General features: G+C 44.1%; 3 protein-coding genes across 6 annotated transcripts; 1 reads left to right on the top strand and 2 right to left on the bottom strand.

Annotated features, from left to right (window-relative positions):
- Window positions 1-633: 633 nt before the first annotated feature.
- On the bottom strand, window positions 634-6,874 carry LOC142942024 (heat shock protein HSP 90-alpha). Of its 3 annotated transcripts, none has more exons than XM_076084180.1 (11): window positions 6,733-6,874; window positions 4,853-5,002; window positions 3,920-4,286; window positions 3,667-3,800; window positions 3,267-3,590; window positions 3,015-3,180; window positions 2,678-2,868; window positions 2,088-2,235; window positions 1,698-1,966; window positions 1,258-1,591; window positions 634-1,090 (listed from the first exon to the last, which is right to left on the bottom strand). In XM_076084180.1, the coding sequence occupies exons 2-11, from the start codon at window positions 5,000-5,002 to the stop codon at window positions 978-980; spliced, it is 2,196 nt and encodes a 731-aa protein (XP_075940295.1). In that variant the 5' UTR covers window positions 6,733-6,874; the 3' UTR covers window positions 634-977. The 3 variants fall into 3 exon arrangements, with proteins under 3 accessions (XP_075940295.1, XP_075940296.1, XP_075940297.1); XM_076084181.1 differs by lacking the exon at window positions 6,733-6,874 and adding an exon at window positions 4,587-4,712 and having other exon boundaries at window positions 4,853-4,982; XM_076084182.1 differs by lacking the exon at window positions 6,733-6,874 and adding an exon at window positions 4,644-4,712 and having other exon boundaries at window positions 4,853-4,982.
- A 368-nt stretch (window positions 6,875-7,242) lies between these two features.
- On the bottom strand, window positions 7,243-14,326 carry hsp90aa1.1 (heat shock protein 90, alpha (cytosolic), class A member 1, tandem duplicate 1). Its single transcript, XM_076083616.1, has 11 exons — window positions 11,549-14,326; window positions 10,569-10,715; window positions 10,090-10,456; window positions 9,865-9,998; window positions 9,465-9,770; window positions 9,170-9,335; window positions 8,803-8,993; window positions 8,544-8,691; window positions 8,164-8,432; window positions 7,731-8,064; window positions 7,243-7,637 (listed from the first exon to the last, which is right to left on the bottom strand). Exons 2-11 carry the CDS (start codon window positions 10,713-10,715, stop codon window positions 7,528-7,530), a joined length of 2,172 nt encoding a protein of 723 aa, XP_075939731.1. The 5' UTR covers window positions 11,549-14,326; the 3' UTR covers window positions 7,243-7,527.
- On the top strand, window positions 13,619-20,207 carry wdr20b (WD repeat domain 20b). Of its 2 annotated transcripts, none has more exons than XR_012951498.1 (4): window positions 13,619-13,922; window positions 16,335-16,517; window positions 16,656-18,243; window positions 18,404-20,207. XR_012951498.1 is itself a non-coding variant. In XM_076083617.1 (4 exons), the coding sequence occupies exons 1-4, from the start codon at window positions 13,674-13,676 to the stop codon at window positions 18,458-18,460; spliced, it is 1,974 nt and encodes a 657-aa protein (XP_075939732.1). In that variant the 5' UTR covers window positions 13,622-13,673; the 3' UTR covers window positions 18,461-20,207. The 2 variants fall into 2 exon arrangements, 1 of the variants encoding a protein (XP_075939732.1); XM_076083617.1 differs by having other exon boundaries at window positions 13,622-13,922; window positions 16,656-18,140.
- Window positions 20,208-20,539: the final 332 nt, after the last annotated feature.

Raw genomic sequence — 20,539 nt, 5'->3', positions numbered from 1 at the left:
AATGTCACTTTTGGCAATTTATGTGTGTTCTATTTTTAGTGTATAATGAATGTTGTGTGTTCTTTGTTCTTTGCTGAATATCTCTCACATTCCTCTTAAGCATGTTCAGCCTATCTCTTTCACTGGGGCTGGTAAACCTTCCTATTCCTACATTTTCTAAAATATGTAAAGAGCTTGGCAGAGCCTTCTTTTTGCTTGTCGCAGCCACAGACTGCATAGCAGCTCACATTAGTCCTGTGTGGAGTCAACCCTGAGATCTTTGCTCAATTTAGAGTGCAAATCCTCCATTTCACGAGCCCACAGTGCACATCCTGTCATGTTACCTGAACGCCTTGAGGACATGCAATTATTTATGTTATTTTCATTCCTTCCAGCAATGCATTGATATGTTTGTTATGAACTTAGATAAATAAATTTGAGGTGAGGAAGACCGACATTCACATATCAGCTGCTGTAGTAGACAGCTAATGGATACGTCATATGCGAGTTAGGTTCATACAGACAATGCTGATTTCACTCAACTGATTTAACTGAATGTATACATATTTCCTGCCACTGGCTGTAATTTTTATACCCTTATGAATTGTTTTTACACTCTCCCCGTGCTCTAAACTTCTCAGAGAATCAGTGAGGTTCTTGTTAACATGGTTAACCTTTATTTTTGGGTCCCACCCATTTGAAATAACAGTATCAATTTTGCTTTATTTACAGTTACAGTAAGAACACAAAGGACATTGGAATGTCAATAAATACAAAACAAATGCATTGATAAAACCCAAGTTACAAAAAGTGACAACTTAAAAAATAAAGTTCTAAAGGAATGAATCTGAACTGCATCCGGTAAATGTAAGGGGAAATAATGTGAATTTGGTCAAAAAGAGGGTTGAGGGTAGAGTATTCCCAGGCAGATTTACAACATTCATCTTTAACTTTTATATAACACTACTTCTGAACACCAGCAGGCCGTAGAAACAGGCCTAGTCCACCTCCTCCATCCTGGATGTGTCGTCATCATCCGCTTCAAGAGGGGGCATGTCCTCAGTGGGAGCACAGATGACTTCCTCTGGTGTCAGATCATCTTCATCAATACCTTAAAAAATAGGAAGTAAGCCATTATATATTTTAAATCATTATTGCCAGATGTGTTGCACAGTAAAAATATCTCACTGCAATAATTTACAGCTCATAAATGTGCAAGAAGTATCGATAAAAATGTCATGGAAGCTTTAGATTGCGTCAACGGACACAGATACTCACCAAGACCCAGCTTGATCATTCTGTAGATGCGGTTGGAGTGGGTCTGCGGTTCATCCAGGGTGAACCCTGAAGAGAGCAGGGCCGTCTCAAAGAGCAGGATGACCAGGTCCTTCACAGACTTGTCGTTCTTGTCGGCCTCTGCCTTCTGCCTCAGGGTCTCCACGATGGGGTGGTCAGTGTTGATCTCAAGGTGCTTCTTCGCAGCCATGTAGCCCATGGTGGAGTTGTCCCTCAGAGCCTGAGCCTTCATGATCCTCTCCATGTTGGCCGTCCAGCCATAGGTGCTGGTGACTATGCAGCAGGGGGAAGAAACCAGGCGGTTGGAGACTGAGACCTGTGGAGGTAAACAATAATTGATCATTTTCTGCCTTAATTGCGCAACAGTGGATTATACAATATTAAGTTATACAACACCTCATGGGTTGTTTTAATCTTCTTACCTTCTCCACCTTCTTCTCCAAGATGTCCTTCATTATCTTGCACAAGTTCTCAAACTGAGCCTTCTTCTCCTCCTGCTTCTTCTTCTCGTCCTCGTCCTCAGGCAGCTCCAGGCCTTCCTTGGTCACCGAAACCAGGTTCTTGCCCTCAAACTCCTTCAGCTGCTGGACACAGTACTCATCGATGGGCTCGATCATGTAAATGACCTCGAGGCCAGCTTTGCAAAGGCGCTCCACGAATGCGGAGTTAGCCACCTGGTCTTTGGTCTCACCTGAAATACAGGGCAACGTTGTCACGCAGGTCTCTAATATCACATTAATTAACTCAGTCTGCCTGATTCTCAAATGCTTTTTAATTAACGTGAACAGTTCATGAATGAAGGGCGTCCTCACCAGTGATGTAGTAAATGTGTTTCTGGTTGTCCTTCATGCGTGTAACATAGTCCTTCAAGGACACCACCTCGTCCCCAGAAGCTGAGGTGTAGTATCTCAGCAGCTCAGACAGACGCTTTTTGTTTTGAGAATCCTCGTGGATGCCAAGCTGAAAGACGAATATAACTAAATGTGAGTAAAGATGCATTTGAAGGATAAGCTGCAGTATCAGTGTTAAAGATATACAAACGCTGACATTTGGCTAAACATGTAAAAGAACTGGTAATGGTCTCCAAGGTGTAGCCATTGATTACCAGAGTGCCTCCATTTAAACAGCAGAGGACAGTATGGAGCATCAAAACGAGACTCAAAGCAGCTTTTCATTAGGACAATATGGCCAAAGGATCAGACAGATGGCCGGTGCATACAAGGTCAGAGTAACAAACGGTAATCATGAACTGTTCATTTCTGCACTCTCAGCAAACATTACCTCTATCAGGCTAAAACAAAGTATCAAAGCGAGGGTTTAACACAAGGTGTCTGCCAAAAGTTTGAATGGGACAAGATTAGGAACCCCGGCAGCTCCCACAGTGCAGGATGAGGACACGAACCTTGATGTTCTTGGAGAACTGCTCGTAGTACTTCTTGTAGTTGTCGTTGTCCTCGGACAGCTCGGTGAAGAGTTCCAGGCACTTCTTGACCAGGTTCTTGCGGATGACTTTCAGGATCTTGCTCTGCTGCAGCATCTCTCTGGAGATGTTCAGGGGCAGATCTTCAGAGTCCACCACACCCTTGATGAAATCTGAATAGGATGGATAAAAACAACCTGATCAGCAATATATTCAAATTTCTAAGATGATACATTTGTTATTTGAAAAATATAAGCCGTTTATTTGATTCTGAACAAATTGCACATGCCAGTAATTCAACATTTGGGTTGATACTCACTGAGGTACTCAGGGATGAGCTCGTCACAGTTGTCCATGATGAAGACCCTGCGCACGTACAGCTTGATGTTGTTCTTCTTCTTCTTGTTCTCAAAGAGGTCGAACGGAGCGCGGCGAGGCACAAAGAGCAGCGCGCGGAATTCCAGCTGACCCTCCACTGAAAAGTGCTGTGAGAAAGAGGGTTGATCAGGTCAGTTACAGTTATTTTATGATATAAGTCCGATACGGACTAAGAAATGATTAAGAGACCCACCTTGACAGCCAGGTGGTCTTCCCAGTCATTGGTCAGGCTCTTGTAGAACTCTCCATACTCCTCATTAGTGATGTCGTCGGGGTTGCGGGTCCACAGGGGTTTGGTCTTGTTCAGCTCTTCCTGGTCGATGTACTTCTCCTTGATCTTCTTCTTCTTCTTCTTTTTGTCTGAACATTTGTCGTGGTCGTGCTCCTCATCTGACCCGACGTCCTCAATCTCGGGCTTCTCCTCGTCCTTGTCCTCTTCTTCGTCCTTGTCCTTCCCCTTCTCCTCCTCCTCCTCTGCCTCGTCGTCACTCACCTCCTTGTCTCGTTCTTTCTCCACCTGAACAAAAATGGGACTCAGTCACTGGCCGTGGTTTTTGTATTACCTTATTTACCCAACGTAAATGAGTACTTACAAAGAGTGTGATGGGATAGCCAATAAACTGCGAGTGCTTTTTCACAATCTCTTTGATTCTTCGCTCCTCAATATATTCTATCTGGTCTTCTTTCAAGTGCAGGATCACCCTGGTGCCACGCCCAATGGACTCAGCTGTATGGGGAAAAGATGGGTCAGTTAGAGTTTGAGAAAACCTCCTCCGATAGGTAGCGCTTCATCAATAAAATTGAATTGTTCAATAGCAACCAAACAATGGCCTTTATATTCCTTACAGGTGTCCACTTTCACTGTGAAGGAGCCTCCAGCAGAGGATTCCCAGGCGTACTGCTCGTCGTCATTGTGCTTGGTTATCACCGTCACCCGCTCAGCCACGAGGTAGGCAGAGTAGAAACCCACACCAAACTGACCAATCATGGAGATGTCGGCTCCAGCCTGCAGAGCCTCCATGAAAGCTTTGGTGCCGGACTTGGCGATCGTTCCCAGATTGTTGATCAGGTCGGCCTTGGTCATGCCGATACCAGTGTCAGTCAGGGTCAGGGTGCGTTCCTCTTTGTTGGGAATTACTTCGATTTTAAGCTCTTTGCCATCATCCAGCTTGGTGGGGTCAGTGAGACTCTCGTAGCGGATTTTGTCCAGGGCCTGGGGGGGGGGGGGGGGAGGCAGTTTTGACAGAAATTTAAACAACTCAACTTATTTGTACAACTTGTTTTTATGAAGATTGGATTTTTGTTTGGTTTAATATGTGATAGGAACCATTGTTACGTCCAGTGTTGCTCTAGGGACATATTTAGCCGGTGCCAGTGTTGGCAATTTAGCGAATTTCTCGCTAAATCTGGCGACTTTCTAAACCCTCATGGTTGTCAAAAGCTACTAGTGGCAAATCTAGCGACTTGTTCTGGTGTTATTGGAGACTTTTGTGACGTTAAAGGACTACCGTACAGTTACTGTCGTGAACGAGCAGCGGGTGCTGCCCCTCCGCTGCCCCAAAGCACTCACAGGTGGTAACTCGCGCAGCAGTCCCAGCTGCAGTCAGAGCAGAGAGGAGACACACTCCCGGCATATTCTCTGCAGATAGGTGTTGGCTTCATTTTTACACGAAACAAATAATAACCGTAGCTGTTTTTCAGCTGCAGGACAGCAGTGAAGGCCCAGGTATAAAATGCACGGCCCGCCACTGCTTTAGGCTAATACTGTGACAAACTTACATCTGAGGAGTTGGAGATAAGCTCCCTAAGGAAGATCTCTTTGTTTGAGTAGAAGGTGTTGATGATCAGCGACATCAGCTGAGCGATCTCAGCCTGGAAGGCAAACGTCTCAGCCTCCTCCTCCATTGTTTGGTCGTGTGATTCCAGCATCTAAGCAGAGGGGACAAATGACTATTGTTAGATGATGCCTATATCATGGATTACACATGCACACACAAAATAAAATGTATTTCCTATAAACTGGCACTTGTTCTCATGTATCTGTTTTGCAGTTCTACAGGCATGTTGTGGACCTGTGTGTTCATTGGTCTGTGGATCGGCTGCAGCGCAGTGAGTCACTACGCTGTCACACCTACAACAACCACAGCACTGCCAATCACCCTCGGGCAATGTGCTCAAGTAATTCAAGTTAAACCGTCCTATCTAAGGTTTAACTAGAATCTACTGCTTTAGTAAACAGCTCCCAGTATCCCAGTATTACTTATTTATTATACTCGTTGGTTTTTTTTTACTGTCTCTTCTTCATTTGCACTGTCCACTCTGCTGCTGTAATTCTGCAAATGTCCCCACTGTGGGACTAACAAAAAATGATCGTATCTTATCTTAATAGAATCGTTTCAACACCACCACCACAAAACTATCTTATATGGTTGAATCAATACCTCTGACACAATCTGAGTATGTATTACACGGCTGTTATGCTAATGAGTAACATTAGCCATTAACATTGTAATCACCTGTCAGTGCCATTATCAAAACACTGACTAATCACTAACATCAGTGGAGGTGTGCATCAGTATGCTGGGTTAGTATAAGCATGCATCCATTGTGTGGGCAGGTGGTGTGACAGACTGTCCAGCTCTGATCAGCACTCCACCTGACTATAATCCATCTTTGGCAAATCAGACAAAATCGACCTGATGCATAATAAACATGTTATTTTCTGCAAATACAAAAAAAAGAAAACTATATGGGGAGAGAGTGAAGAAAGTTAATTGTACTTCGATTTTTTTTTTTTTATCTAGATAGTCTCACACTATTAGGTAACACAACCCAGATCTCAATTCAGCCCACCAATGTAGTCAGATCATGACAGTGTATTGATATTGATTGGTTTCTGGTTGATCAGAGAGACGCGCGTGGCTTGGATTACACATCAGTATCAGTAGAAATGTCTCCACCTGCCGGCTTCCAGGGTAAATTGCGAGTTTCTAGAAGGTACCAAGAGGCGAACTGAACTCTCTAGCAGGTTCCATAGGAATCCAAATCTCCTCCTCTTCTCCATCCGAGGAGGTTCAGTGAAGGATCGGCCTGTACTCCACTGAGCTTGCACTGTGAAAAATAATCTCTCAATTGAGTAAATCTGATTCGGGTTCATTCGATTCTGCGCCTGTTTAACATAATTCCTGCCCGACAAGCGCATCAATACGCTCCATGTGACTGGTATCGCTCCAGCTTTGAGCGACGCACAGGTATAATGTGGGCGGGATTAACGTGAGCTGCCAAAATTAGGTTGGAAGTAAAGTTTTGACGCGTGCAAATAACGCTGACATGCCAAGAAAATTACTTTGTCACTACTGCTGCAAACCTTACTGTAAAATCCAATTATAGGCCTATGCTTATTGTGTTGTTATAAGCTGATTGTAACAACATGTGCATGAACTTGATTCAATCACAGTCACCATTTACATGCAGGCATGTGATAATATGTTTATATTATTGTCTTATTACAAAATAGCAGTGAAACTAACATTATATAAAGACAAAGCTAATATTAGGTAATATGAACCATGCATGTCAAAGTGTCTCATTTTTTTATTTTATCAGTTGGCATCCTGTAGTATTTTTTATTATTATATAAAGATATATAATTTATTTACCTGGTCCTCAGTGTAACGCAAACCCCGGAGTGAGGCGTGTGGAGGTCGGAGCAGTAGACAGCCCGGCTACAGTGGGGTGTTTGCAGCGGACCGGCTATCTGTGCAGCTTTTCTACTTTCAACGAGCGTTCGAGAAATCCTGTCCTGAGCCTTCCAGAACCGTCTGGAATCTTCCTGGCTACAGCTCGGTGGGTGGTGTTTGCTGACAGGCCCAGTGGGCTGTCAATCATGATGTGGGCACCCGCTTCTGTCCATTCTTTGCTGGAGGAGGCGGGACTAAGGGAGTTTAGAAGGGGGGGGGGGCGGATGAGACCGGGCGAGGAGGAGCAGGAGACCTCAAATGAACCATGTTCACTGAAAGTTCCAGAACGTCGAATCAAATAAAAGTTGACGTTTACTTCATCTGTATCCCCTTTTCAACCAGTATAGGAACCAAAACAAAGGAATGAAATTGAACATGTAATGGATTCAAGTAGGCAAGATTGCAGTCTTATTTCTAAATATTTTTTATTACAAATTTGAATGCGTTTCATAAAAAATGTAGTTATTACAAAAAGAGACATAAGTCAAATTCCAAGTGACTTCATATTACTCTCTTAATGGTTGTCAGCAGTTGTATATAAGCAGCTTGGTCGACAAAGCCACACTGTGGCCTACATTAATTACATTACTTAAGTTCTATTGACTAGTACCGTTTACGAAAGGAGAGTTGTGTTAGAGTGACATGTCTATTTGAAGAAGCAACATAATTATAAAAATAATATTTAAGAAAGCAGGAAAGAGTCTTCTCAGTATTTTAGTCAACTTCCTCCATTCTTGATGTGTCATCATCTCCTTCCAAGACTGGCATATCCTCTTCAGCAGGCTGAACGAGGTCCTCGACTGCAGAATCATCATCATCGATGCCTGTGAATGAGAATGCATTCATTACCAACCAAAGCCACTTATTAATGGAGGCATTTAATAAGCAGACTAATTCCTGAGAAAGAGAAAACTTACCAAGACCCAGCTTGATCATTCTGTAGATGCGGTTGGAGTGGGTCTGGGGGTCATCCAGTGTGAATCCTGAGGAGAGCAGGGCAGTCTCGAACAGGAGGATGACCAGGTCTTTCACGGCCTTGTCGTTCTTGTCGGCCTCTGCCTTCACCCTCAAGGTCTCAATGATTGGATGCATAGGGTTGATCTCAAGGTGCTTCTTGGCTGTCATGTAGCCCATGGTGGAGTTATCTCTCAGGGCCTGAGACTTCATGATCCTCTCCATGTTGGCCGTCCAGCCGTAGGTGCTGGTGACGATGCAGCAGGGGGAAGAGACCAGGCGGTTGGAGACAGAGACCTGTCAATAATAAAATGTTGTATTATGGTCATGATGAAATATGATATATTAGCACAATTGTTCTGCAACATTAAGATAGATTAGATATGTTTTCTTTACCTTTTCAATCTTCTTGTCGAGGATGTCCTTCATGATCTTGCAAATGTTTTCAAATTTATTTTTGAGATCATCATGCTTCTTCAGGTTTTCCTCGTCCTCAGGCAGCTCCAGGGCTTCCTTGGTCACTGAAACCAGGTTCTTGCCATCATACTCCTTCAGCTGCTGGACACAGTACTCGTCGATGGGCTCGATCATGTAAATGACCTCGAGGCCGGCTTTGCGAAGGCGCTCCACGAACGAGGAGTTAGCCACCTGGTCTTTGGTCTCACCTGTGGAAGTTAATATTAATTCATTGAATCAATACACTAGTTACTAAATCCCTTTTGAGGAAACTTCAAAGCAAAATTGTAAAAAGAAAAGGAGCGAGTTGAGTTGCTAACCTGTGATGTAGTAGATATGTTTCTGGCTGTCCTTCATGCGTGAAACATAGTCTTTCAGGGAAACCGTCTCATCTCCAGAGGTTGAGGTGTAGTAGCGCAGCAGCTCAGACAGCTTCTTCCTGTTCTGAGAGTCTTCATGGATGCCAAGCTGAAACAGGAAAAGATGTGTTACAAATAATCAACGTTAAACATGCGAAACCTCAGACTCTCTATCTGAAGGGTTAGAGTTAAATACCTAAATTCAGATGGATCAACCTACCTTGATGTTCTTAGAGAACTGCTCGTAGCACTTTTTGTAGTTGTCCTTGTCCTCGGACAGCTCGGTGAAGAGTTCCAGGCACTTCTTGACCAGGTTCTTGCGGATGACTTTCAGGATCTTGCTCTGCTGCAGCATCTCTCTGGAGATGTTCAGGGGCAGATCCTCAGAGTCCACCACACCCTTGATGAAATCTGAATAGAGACAATAACGAGTGCTTAGCCTTCCAAAGCCAGACAGACTTAAAATATTATAAACAAAATAATCTTACTAACAATTAGCATGCAGAATCTCAAAGCCATACATATCTTTATATGTATCCAAGAAATTGTATGTGAATGATTAGCAATGTGTCACTTATGTTACTCACTGAGGTACTCGGGGATGAGCTCATCGCAGTTGTCCATGATGAAGACTCTGCGCACGTACAGCTTGATGTTGTTCTTCTTCTTCTTGTTCTCAAAGAGGTCGAAAGACGCCCTTCTGGGTACGAAGAGCAAGGCACGGAACTCCAGCTGACCCTCCACTGAGAAATGCTGCAAGAGACAAGAATGAAGTATGAATTTATCAGCTTGAAAAACCTCACATGAAGCCATGAACAGGTTTGCAAAGAGGTAGTTAGGTGGCACCTTTCGGCATGTTTATCGTCATTAGACTCGGCTCACCTTGACAGCGAGGTGGTCCTCCCAATCGTTGGTGAGACTCTTGTAGAACTCTCCATACTCGTCGTTGGTGATGTCATCAGGGTTACGGGTCCAGATTGGCTTGGTCTTGTTCAGCTCCTGGGCATCTATGTACTTCTCCTTGACCTTCTTCTTCCTCTTGTTCTTGCTCTCCTTTGTGTCCTCATCTTCGTCGGAGCCCACGTCCTCAATCTTAGGTTTGTCCTTGTTCTCAGCGGCATCTTTCTCAACTTCCTCTTCCTTTTCTCCCGCTTCAAGGTCCACTTCCTTCTCCCTTGTTTTCTCCACCTTGAATATGTGGAAAGAGTTGGTGCTTTAGGAATTGGTTTGTCTAAGCATGTCAATATCATTGGTTATTATTAGGTTTGCTAATGGTACTTACATAAAGTGTAATAGGGTAGCCAATGAACTGTGAGTGCTTCTTCACAACTTCCTTGACGCGCTTCTCCTCACAGTATTCTGTCTGATCATCTTTGAGGTGAAGGATTACTTTGGTGCCTCTGCCGATGGACTCTCCTAAAGGTAGCAATAAAACCAATGGTGAGTGCAGAGCCAAATCATAGTCATAATGCAAAATATTGAATATTATATCAATGAGGGAACTCACCAGTGTCAACTTTGACTGTGAATGAGCCGCCAGCCGCAGACTGCCAAATGTACTGCTCATCGTCATTGTGCTTGGTTATCACCGTCACCCGCTCAGCCACGAGGTAGGAAGAGTAGAAACCCACACCAAACTGACCGATCATGGAGATGTCGGCTCCAGCCTGCAGAGCCTCCATGAAAGCCTTGGTGCCGGACTTGGCGATTGTTCCCAGATTGTTGATCAGGTCGGCCTTGGTCATGCCGATACCAGTGTCAGTCAGGGTCAGGGTGCGAGCGTGCAGGTCGGGCGTGATTTCGATCTTCAGGTCCTTGCAGGACTCAAGTTTGCTGGGGTCTGTCAAGCTCTCATATCTGATTTTGTCCAAGGCCTGTGAGATAGGGATAAGCTTGTTAAAATAGTGATGTTTGCACACATGTGAGAGCTGCTTACATGTGCAAAAGCAAAGGAACATATATGATAAAGTTATGGTTTTTATTTACATCTGAGGAGTTGGAGATAATCTCTCTAAGGAAGATCTCTTTGTTTGAGTAGAAGGTGTTGATGATCAGGGACATCAGCTGAGCGATCTCAGCCTGGAAGGCAAACGTCTCAGCCTCCTCCTCCATAACGTTTCCAGCGGCAGGCATCTGAAAGAAAGCACATGTTATATTTCATAATTATGCTTCTTGTGTGAAATAGAAGTTAGATATCTTAAAACTAATCTCCTCCTGTTACATTTGAAATCTCTTTCTCCACCCTGTTAAAGGCAGCCTCGTGGCATGACGAGGTCAGCTATTGCAGATGGTAGACGAACACATGTTCCTTCTGTCAATCAAAGACTTGCCATTTGCTAAATGGGTGGAGTTGGGATGCTTTGCCCAACCCCCAAAGCCTTCACCATGTGTCACTTAACACCTTTAAGTTAAAGGAAGGAACAGCAGCTACAAATTCAAAGATGGAAGACAATCTGGTTTTAACTGTAGAGCAGCTGTTATCTTTTTTCATGAGTGAGGCATTTGTTGTCAGGACAAAATAAATCTGCCTGGTAGGAACATTTCTTCAGTTCCTTTTGTATTCATGATTAAAATAGACCATACAAAGTTGCCATCTTTGTGATTTTATTGCATTCAAACATCGCCCCTACGTTTGCAATGTTTTTGATACTTTTCTGCACTAAGATGTGAAACTGCAGTATCTGCTCTTTGTGCCAGCCGGTTTTCCTGCTCATCCGCCATTACTTTCACACCCAGGGTCACCCTGCTTGCCATGTGTTCCTTGCATGTTACAGCCTCAACATGATACTAATGCTAAAGGGGCCATTCTGCCACACTACAAAGAACTGACTTTATATTTTATTATAACTTTATATTTGTGCAATTCTGTCAGTTAATTTGCAGCATGTATTTTTCCTCCTCTGCCCGTGCTCCTACCATTAAAGCAACCAAATTAATAAGATATAAACTTTCATCTTCAGTCTTACCTTGAATAGAATATGTTCTTTCAGTTGCCTCTTAATGATAGTCTTCAAATGTATCACTGAGCTCCAAGTGTGTGCTTCGTTGCTCCTCCCGTAGGCAGTAAGTCTCTTTTGGTGTGTTCAACTGAATCTACGCAGACCCCACGACACACTGGTGTCTTTTTATACTTTAGGGGGGGTTTCTCGAAGCTTCCATTCAGAAGCTTCCAGAAGATACGTTCACTACGTTAAGGGGGGTGTTGAGGAAAGGCCGGGAAGGGGGGGGGTGTTGGCGAGTGAGACACCAGAGCCCTAAAGTTTATGTGCCCTTATAGGGCTTCAGAGTCACAAGGAGTGCCTGTCACTCAAATCGAGCGCTTTCCTGATAGCTTGTCTAGCTCTTAGGCCCCATACCCCCTGTAAGCGTCACAGCTGTGATTTTGCTATCAGCTGCTATCGAGGTGCCACACACTGACATACCACGGGGCTTCCTGTGGACAGCAGGCCCATTTATGTTTTTGGCATGCAAGATTGGGGTGAATCTCAAAGGTTTCACAGTAAAAAATTAATAAAATCTTGGCACAACACAATGCAATTTCCAGAACTTTCAGCCACAACTTGTGGCCTTTCTTCGCCAGATGGACTTTGGAAACAGAATCAGCCACCTTAACATGATGCGTTTATTGCAAACTTTGATTTTTTTGGGATAAGCGGTCTGACAACCAAAAACAACATTTAGGGGATTTAGGATTCATAAGTTCAGCAATGTAGGCCCTGTCCTGGGCTTTGACATGCGTGCATGCATTGTGGTTCATTTCGAAATCTATTGTAAAATTAACTGAGAGCTGCTCTAATAAATTACATTCACTGTCATTCATTATACCGATTTGATTTGATGTTTTAGCAGTATTTCTCAGTTGAAGGAAACATGACTAGAATAGTTTTAGAACCTGATTGGTAAAATGAAACAGGAGTCAAAACTAACTTCTTGCACAGGTGGTACAGGGAATCCATGGGATGCTCCACAGGGAATAGTAATTACACATAATTATGGTTATCAAATTTACAAAACAGTGTGTTGATGAGAGCTATCAGAGCCACAAGAGAAGGGAAAAGGTGCAGTCTCACTACATTAGCCCCCACAACATTTTCAATATATCATAAACAACTCATACACCAGGTTTTTAAACGTGGGACTACACAGTAACAACATTGTATCAGATAGAAGACGAGAATTCTCCGGTCCAGTGTGGGTGTGAGTTTCTTCAGCTGACCAGTGGATGGCAGTGTATTCCATCTGCTAGAGATCTGTTACATAATCCAAATGTTTCCACACTACTAGAAGCAGCTCATGCAATTGAGAAACATGGAGAACTGATGCAAGCACATATCCAATATTTTCTAAAGGGGAGAGCCCGATTCCCCATAGTTTAAATAGTTTACCAGAATAAGATGGTGAGTCCATGCATGTGTGATTTGAGCATTGATACAGGAAGGGATGTTCCTGGAATTTAGAGCTGGATGGTGGCGGTGTATATCCTGTCCATAATCCGATATACTTATTTTAATAATTTATTTACAGCAAAGTCAATCTCAGTCTGGGTCTCGGCTATGAGAACTTTGTGTCTTCTGTCTACAGAAATGTCTTTATTTTAGCAATAGTATATCCTACTAAACTAGTTTTTTTTCTGTATTTTGATCATCCAAAGGATGTTTTTTCCCCAGCTTTAATAAATAGTCTACACAATTTCAGTGAATCTAAACATGTTCAACAGAAGTGTTGCTTGCCTTAAAATAGCAACTTGTTTAAATTTTCAATATAACTGCGACTTTATATTGCCCTTTAATTTAATTGTATCTGCGTTGTTACATCCAGCATTCAAATAATCAGACAGCTGCTTAGTTGTTGGCTGTGTTTAGTAAGAACCGTCATTAAATAGATACAATTTGTCAATAAGGTGTATTATTTATACATAATTAGTCTGTTTGTTGCGGGTTATTGTGTGTGAAGCCGGTTTCTACACTCATAATACGATCTGTTTATTTTTCTAGGTTTACCTCACATGACTATATACTTCTCCGTAAGGTTCAACGCATGCGCAATCGGTAACATCCGGGGCTCGGACAAGGATGAACGCCAATTTCCAAGATGGCGGCGGAGGGAGGAGGGAAGGAGATGAACGAAATTAAAACTCAATTCACCACACGAGAAGGTGTCTACAAACTCCTCACTCACTCCGAATACAGCCGCCCGAACAGGGTGCCTTTCAACTCGCAGGGCTCCAACCCCGTCAAGGTCTCCTTCGTCAACGTAAACGACCAGTCCGGCAACGGTGACAGGATCTGTTTCAATGTGGGCCGGGAACTGTACTTTTATATCTACAAAGGCGTGAGAAAGGTAAACAATATTGAGTTGCGGCGACAACGCCCGCGCTGTCCATGAGCTGCCGTTGATTCGGCGTCTTCAGACGTGTTGCACCCTGGCTGTCAACTCTCTGAGCTTCTGTCATTGAAGTGCGCAGGTTGTCAAGACAAGGCCATGTTGCAGACCTTAGCTAAGTTAGGGGCTAATTAGCATTCTTAAGCTAACATCGCCACAGTTGGTGTTTTTTGCCTCGGTGAGACTTGTGTGCGCTTCAAAGTTTGTTTTGAGCGGTAAGCCGTGACATTATATTTTCCAGTGAAGTGGATCACTTGGGGAAAGCCCCGTCTTGTCATACCGTGAGAGGTGTTTGTTTATCCTCGTTCTTGTAAAGCCACATACGGGTGACAAGTTGTCAACAGCGCTCACCAGCAGGGTCAACTTTGGTGTTTTTTCTATCACGGAACTAAGTGTTCGAGCTGTGTTTGGAGAATGGTAGTGAGGGGGAGTTTGTTATCCGTGATGTAATGATGTGTGCACTCCATTGTCAGGGGTTTGGATGTGATGTAATAATACAATATCCTCTTGTTTGGTTGGCACAAAGTGAGTGATGTCATTGCAGCAAGAAGCCACGTTGGGTCTTGTTTAGCAGGGATGGTGACTTGTGACTGTGGTGATGATGTGGTTGTCCCTGAAGCAGCCACAGAAATGCCCAAATCAGCAGCCTAGCCTCTCTCTGTGTGAACTCTGCTGCTATTTATCCAAATCCAGGTGCTCTCTCACAATCTCACAGCACAGAGAGAACCATGACAGGACGTTGTATTTCCATCCAAAGACAGAGTAAACATAGTATTTTATTTTGAAATATGCCAAAAACAAATATGCATCAGTCAGGATCAGCTAGCCAACTTTAGCTATTAACAGCAGCACCAGTTATGACTTAGCTATTTCTATATTTGTTATCAATTGCATATAATACAACAGTTTAGAAACCGAATAAGAATCTGCTATATTTTATTTAGTACACTAAGACTTACTGTATATTGATAACATTCAGGTAGCAGCCAATATAGCTGGTAAAATATGAGATCATGGTCCAATAACACATTTAATTGAGCCCAGATAACTCGGTAGTTGATGAAGCCAAACCAAATTCCCTACAGTGATGGCTGTACTGATGGCAGGAATGTGAATGTGTTGGTGTGACTGCATCTTCTTTTACCCTTCCTCCCCTTGGAATATTTCAAATTGACAAAAATGTCATTGAATAATGGTATCTAACATTTAAGGCCTCGTTGCAGCTCTGATAGCACGCAGTAAACACAAACTATTATCTGTTGCTGATGGAAGTCAGAGAAGTCTCATTATTGTGTCATTTTTGGTAGCCAATAGGGGAAGCTTATCGTCATCATTGAAGCACTTGAAATGTTAATGTCTGCTTATTTAATTTAGAGCAGCCTCACTTTGACAACACTGACAGCTTAAAAATGCATCCTTTAAGCTTTCTCTCTGCTTCCTTTTTAATGCATTAAAATAAACCACAAGAGAGTTGCAGCAATAAAACATAAAGCCATTTCAAATATCACATTTTCACTGGTTCAGTGCCAGATACATTCCTGCCAGTTTAGCAATTATGTTAATTGGGTCTATAGATCATTTTCCTTTTAGACCTACTACAGGTTTAGCTAATTGTTTTCAGTTGGTTCGGTTTTATAATGATTGATGTCATTCTGTTACAGATAACAGGATTTAAACTTGTGTCATGTGGTGTGGCTTATAGATCACATTTCATCACGTCATGTTTGATTTAAATTGAGTTGTCAACCGCCTGTCGGAAGACAAACCAAACAGTTAACCTATATACTCCGGCTGGGCGGATCGTCCTCTCTATTTTTGGATAATGACTCTCCGTGTGTCACAATACATCATGATCATGCACCAGGAACACTTGGCACTTTGTAGACACCAACAAAGAGTAGAGGGTAGCCCACAGTGCTCTTGGGATATTTGTCTCCAGCATTGAGAGATTTGAGTTTTTAAAAAGTGGTGTTTTTCTGTCTACTATAAGTTTAATCGACCCCATTTCTGGCATTCTGATCTGGGGTAAGTTGTCCCCCGGTGGTTTGAGAGAATCAAATGAAATTACCAGACATGGTGTTCTTTACTGCGACTGACGTTTAAATAGATTATGTGTCAATCTTCAATTACAATAAGTCTTTTTGAGTACATCTCCAAGATAAACACAAGTGCTCAGTTGTTCAGTATTAGATTCACCATGAAGGAGAGGCCATATCTGACTAATAGTTATTATAAATAAAATATAAATAAATTAGTCGCCAAGTGAGTGTCCTTCACAGTCACGGCTGTTTGTCTGTTCTAAGCAGTGTCGAAACGGATGACACTTCAACCAGTTTTTGACTCACTTGTGTGCATTTGTGTTTGCTGTAGGCTGCTGATCTTAGTAAGCCCATAGACAAGAGGATATACAAAGGAACGCAGCCCACGTGCCATGACTTCAACCCGATCACAGCGACGGCAGAGAGTGTCTCCCTGCTGGTGGGCTTCTCAGCAGGCCAGGTGCAGCTCATCGACCCGATAAAGAAGGAAACGAGCAAACTCTTCAATGAAGAGGTGGGTTCCTTTCCACGTCTGATGTTCTGATGCTTGATCCCACTCAAAGATATTGAAGATAAATCATTCATTAGTAAATATTGGAATAACTAGCTGACCAGTGTCTTTGTTTTTTTCTCTGCTTCCTTCTCCCTCCAGAGACTTATAGACAAGTCCCGAGTAACATGTGTGCGATGGGTTCCTGGTTCAGAGAGCTTGTTTCTGGTGGCTCACTCCAGTGGCAGCATGTATTTGTACAACGTGGAGAACACCTGCGGCACCACGGCGCCTCACTACCAGCTCCTGAAGCAGGGCGAAAACTACGCCGTCCACACCTGCAAGAGCAAGTCGGCTCGCAACCCGTTGCTGCGCTGGACGGTGGGCGAAGGGGCGCTCAACGAGTTCGCCTTCTCCCCGGACGGCAAGTTCCTGGCTTGCGCGAGCCAGGACGGCTTCCTGCGAGTGTTTGGCTTCGACGCCGCCGAGCTCCACGGAACGATGAAGAGCTACTTCGGCGGTTTGCTGTGCGTGTGCTGGAGCCCGGACGGACGGTACATCGTGGCCGGAGGGGAGGACGACCTGGTGACGGTGTGGTCGTTTTCGGACTGCAGAGTGATCGCGCGGGGGCACGGTCACAAGTCGTGGGTGAGCGTGGTGGCGTTCGACCACTGCACCACCAGTGTGGAGGACGGCGACCTGCCCGCAGAGTTCAGCGGCAGTGACGAGGAATTCCACGAGCAGATTCACTTCGGTGTGGGTAGAGACAGAGCGAACAGCGCTCACTCTCGGCTCTCGAAGAGAAACTCTACGGACAGTAGGCCTGTTAGTGTCACCTACAGGTTTGGCTCAGTGGGCCAGGACACCCAGCTGTGTCTGTGGGACCTAACGGAGGACATTCTTTTCCCTCACCTCCCTTTGTCCCGCACCAGGACTCACACTAACGTTATGAGTGCTACAAGCCCTCCAGCCACTGGACAAACTACTACTACAACTACAACTACTACTACTACAACTACTGCGACTGCTACTGCGACTGTACCTACCGCCAATCCCAGTGGCACCAATGGTAAAGACAATACGAGCAATAGTAGCACCAGTGGCAACCCACCGAACTCCCTCCCCAGCACCCTGCCTCGGTCCAACAGCTTGCCACACTCCTCCAACCTAACAGGGGGCAGCACCCCCAACAGTCACACAGGCAGCAGCAGTACCACCACCACCACCACCACCACCGCCGCCGCCGCCGCCGCCGCCTCCTCCACCACCACCACCAAGGCCAACAGCATCATTGACAGCGCTTTCATTGCCACCGGCGTCAGCAAGTTCGCAACTCTGTCGTTGCACGACTCGCGCAAGGAGCGCCACGAGAAGGACCACAAGCGAAACCACAGCATGGGTCACATCAGCAGCAAGAGCAGTGACAAGCTCAACCAGCTGAGCTCGACACGGACGGCAAAAGCGGAGGCCGCTAAGACTCTGGGCACTCTGCTGTGCCCGCGCATGGAGGACGTGCCGCTGCTCGAGCCGCTGGTGTGCAAGAAGATCGCTCACGAGAGACTCACTGTGTTAATCTTCCTTGAGGACTGTCTGGTAACAGCCTGTCAGGAGGGTTTCGTTTGCACATGGGCTAGGCCCGGGAAAGTGGTGAGTGACGGGCCTCTCGAGGACACTGTCATGTGACGACCTCTTAACTTGCATTTTCCCCTCTGCATCCAGAAGCTGCTAGCGCCGCTCTGTGCAGCCAAAGGTTTTTGGTTATTTCATGCGAGATTTACACTAAGCCCTCAGCATTCTGATGGTTTAATAGCACATTTCCTCCGTCAGTTAACCTCATGGCCTCTCGCTATTCAATACATTCGAGCAACACTCTTGTTTGTTATCAATGTGTGTTATCTGTCTCTCCGCAGGGTTTGCTATCATCTCAAAACAACCCAGCCAACTCCCCCAGTGGAACAGTAGTATAGCCCCAGTGCTGGTGCTGCTAATGACAGCTCCATGCAACAGAGACGGGGATGACCAAGGCCAAGGTCCTGCAGCGCTCCTCCACATACTGTCACACACACCACATGATCTTCCAGTGTCACCTTCATTCTCATCACTACAGCCATCCAGATGCTCTCTTTGTGTTACTGCTCATGCTTTAGCGATAACCGATGTTTGCCAGGCCATCGGTTAGAAACTTGACGCCCTGTTGTCTGGGTGTAACATAAAAAGGGTGCTATTGGAAGTAAGATGGCAAGCTTTAAATCGTCCAGGAGGTTTATGGGGGGGATCTGCTGGCTCATTGTACCGTCGATGGTCATATCAAGTCGTGTCTAGTCTGAAAATAACAAACTCTAGTACCCAACCCTTTGTGCCTGTAGATCTGTAACGACTAGACATGCTGTACGCATTGTGGCGATGCCTCAACCCAACCCTTTTGTGTGGGTTTAATTCGGAGATTTCTTTTCCTGTATTTTTGTTTCTTCAAATGTCTTCATGGAAAAAGGGAATTAGATGAGGGGTTGTTAAGGAGCAGCAGCCACATCTCTTTTCATTTTCCACTTCCTGGGCGATCTGTTGTGCAGCCCGAGTACCTGACACCTGTTCAAGAGAAACCGGAGCGTTTCACTTCCTCTACGACTATTTTAATCAGTAGTATCACACGTTAAAGTGTATTTGCACAGATTTTCTTTCATTTCTTGTTGCTTTTCCCATTTTTTTTTTTTTTTTTGAATTCATGGCTGTGGAACGCGAGCAAAATATTTTGGAAGACCGCTTTGGAAGCACTTGGGGAAACGGCTTCTTATTGCCCTCTGTCTCAACGCTGGATGCTGCAATCATAGTTTTTTTTTATATGGAAAAAAAATTGTTTGCACTTAGTAGTTTGTTAGAGGAGAATGGCTTTACATTTTTTTGGAGTGTGTAAGGACTCCTTGACAAGGTTGAAATATTAATAGAATTTAAAAAAAGAAACCTTTGTATCTATTGAACATTTATTTTAATATTGTTTCAGATTAAATGGGCTCTGTATTATATGTAAATATTGTACTTCAATGATTTATGGGTGAAATGATCATGATTACGTTAGTTCACAGATCCTTATTTCAGAAAATAGTGATATTTCTAATACAGAAGATCTATACCTAATATTAAATGAATCTTGAATATGCAGGTGAACATGTTTCCTTTCTGTTGTACATAAAGAGAATTCAGGTGTATTTTTATTAATGAAAACGTTTGGTATAGGAGACATCTATGAAACCCTCTTAAATAAACAGGTAGTGCTGAATGCTAGCTAGCCTGTCGCTGCAGACTCCTTTCACAACAATAGGCAGGTGGGCGCAGATGCAGCGGTCTAATTCAGCCATCACTCCGAGCTCAGGTAAACCACAGGAAGAATAACGCTGGCATAGCCCCCCCCCCCCAGTCCCATCCATCAACATGTGTGTGAATTCACTTTAACTAACAAATCAGACCCATGTTCTGCAGACGGTGTTGAGATCTGGGAGTCTTTGAGGTTTTTTTGTGAGTAACTTACTGAACTGATGAACAAACGTTTGACACTGTGTTGAAATACCAACTTAACTAACGTCGGCACGTGATGGTGTTGGCGGTGGTGTGCGTGCTCGAGGTGTTTTTGCAAACGCCCACATAGAGAGACTGAGGATATTAACAGTGGGAGCCCTTTTCCTCCATGTGACGCCTATTAAAAACAGCTTTGACAGATTACATATTCCATTTGTGTGACTTTTATTCAGTGTGTGTGTGTGTGTGTGTGTGTGTGTGTGTGCTCACCGCATGGATCAGTGTGTCTTCATTAGCTGGGAATAAACCTTCATGCTTCCCTCCGCGTGAGGCCAGACGCTCTAATTTATTAGGTACCCTGCTGGCAGAATGGACGACAAAACAATGACTCGCATCGCTCCATTACAGCATTTAGCTCAGCCAGTCAATGCTATTAAACTAATCATAATACACGAGACAGAAATATTTCTGCACAAGACTTTTTAATAATACTGGTATTAAATGAGATCCGGCAGGGGACATAGGAATTCATGTGA

Source organism: Anarhichas minor, unplaced genomic scaffold (genome assembly GCF_050575085.1).
Source record: "Anarhichas minor isolate MPS153535 unplaced genomic scaffold, ASM5057508v1 ptg000136l, whole genome shotgun sequence".
Lineage (NCBI taxonomy): Eukaryota > Metazoa > Chordata > Actinopteri > Perciformes > Anarhichadidae > Anarhichas > Anarhichas minor.
The sequence above is the reverse complement of the archived record's forward strand: the minus strand, read 5'-3'. Positions and strand labels throughout refer to the sequence as shown.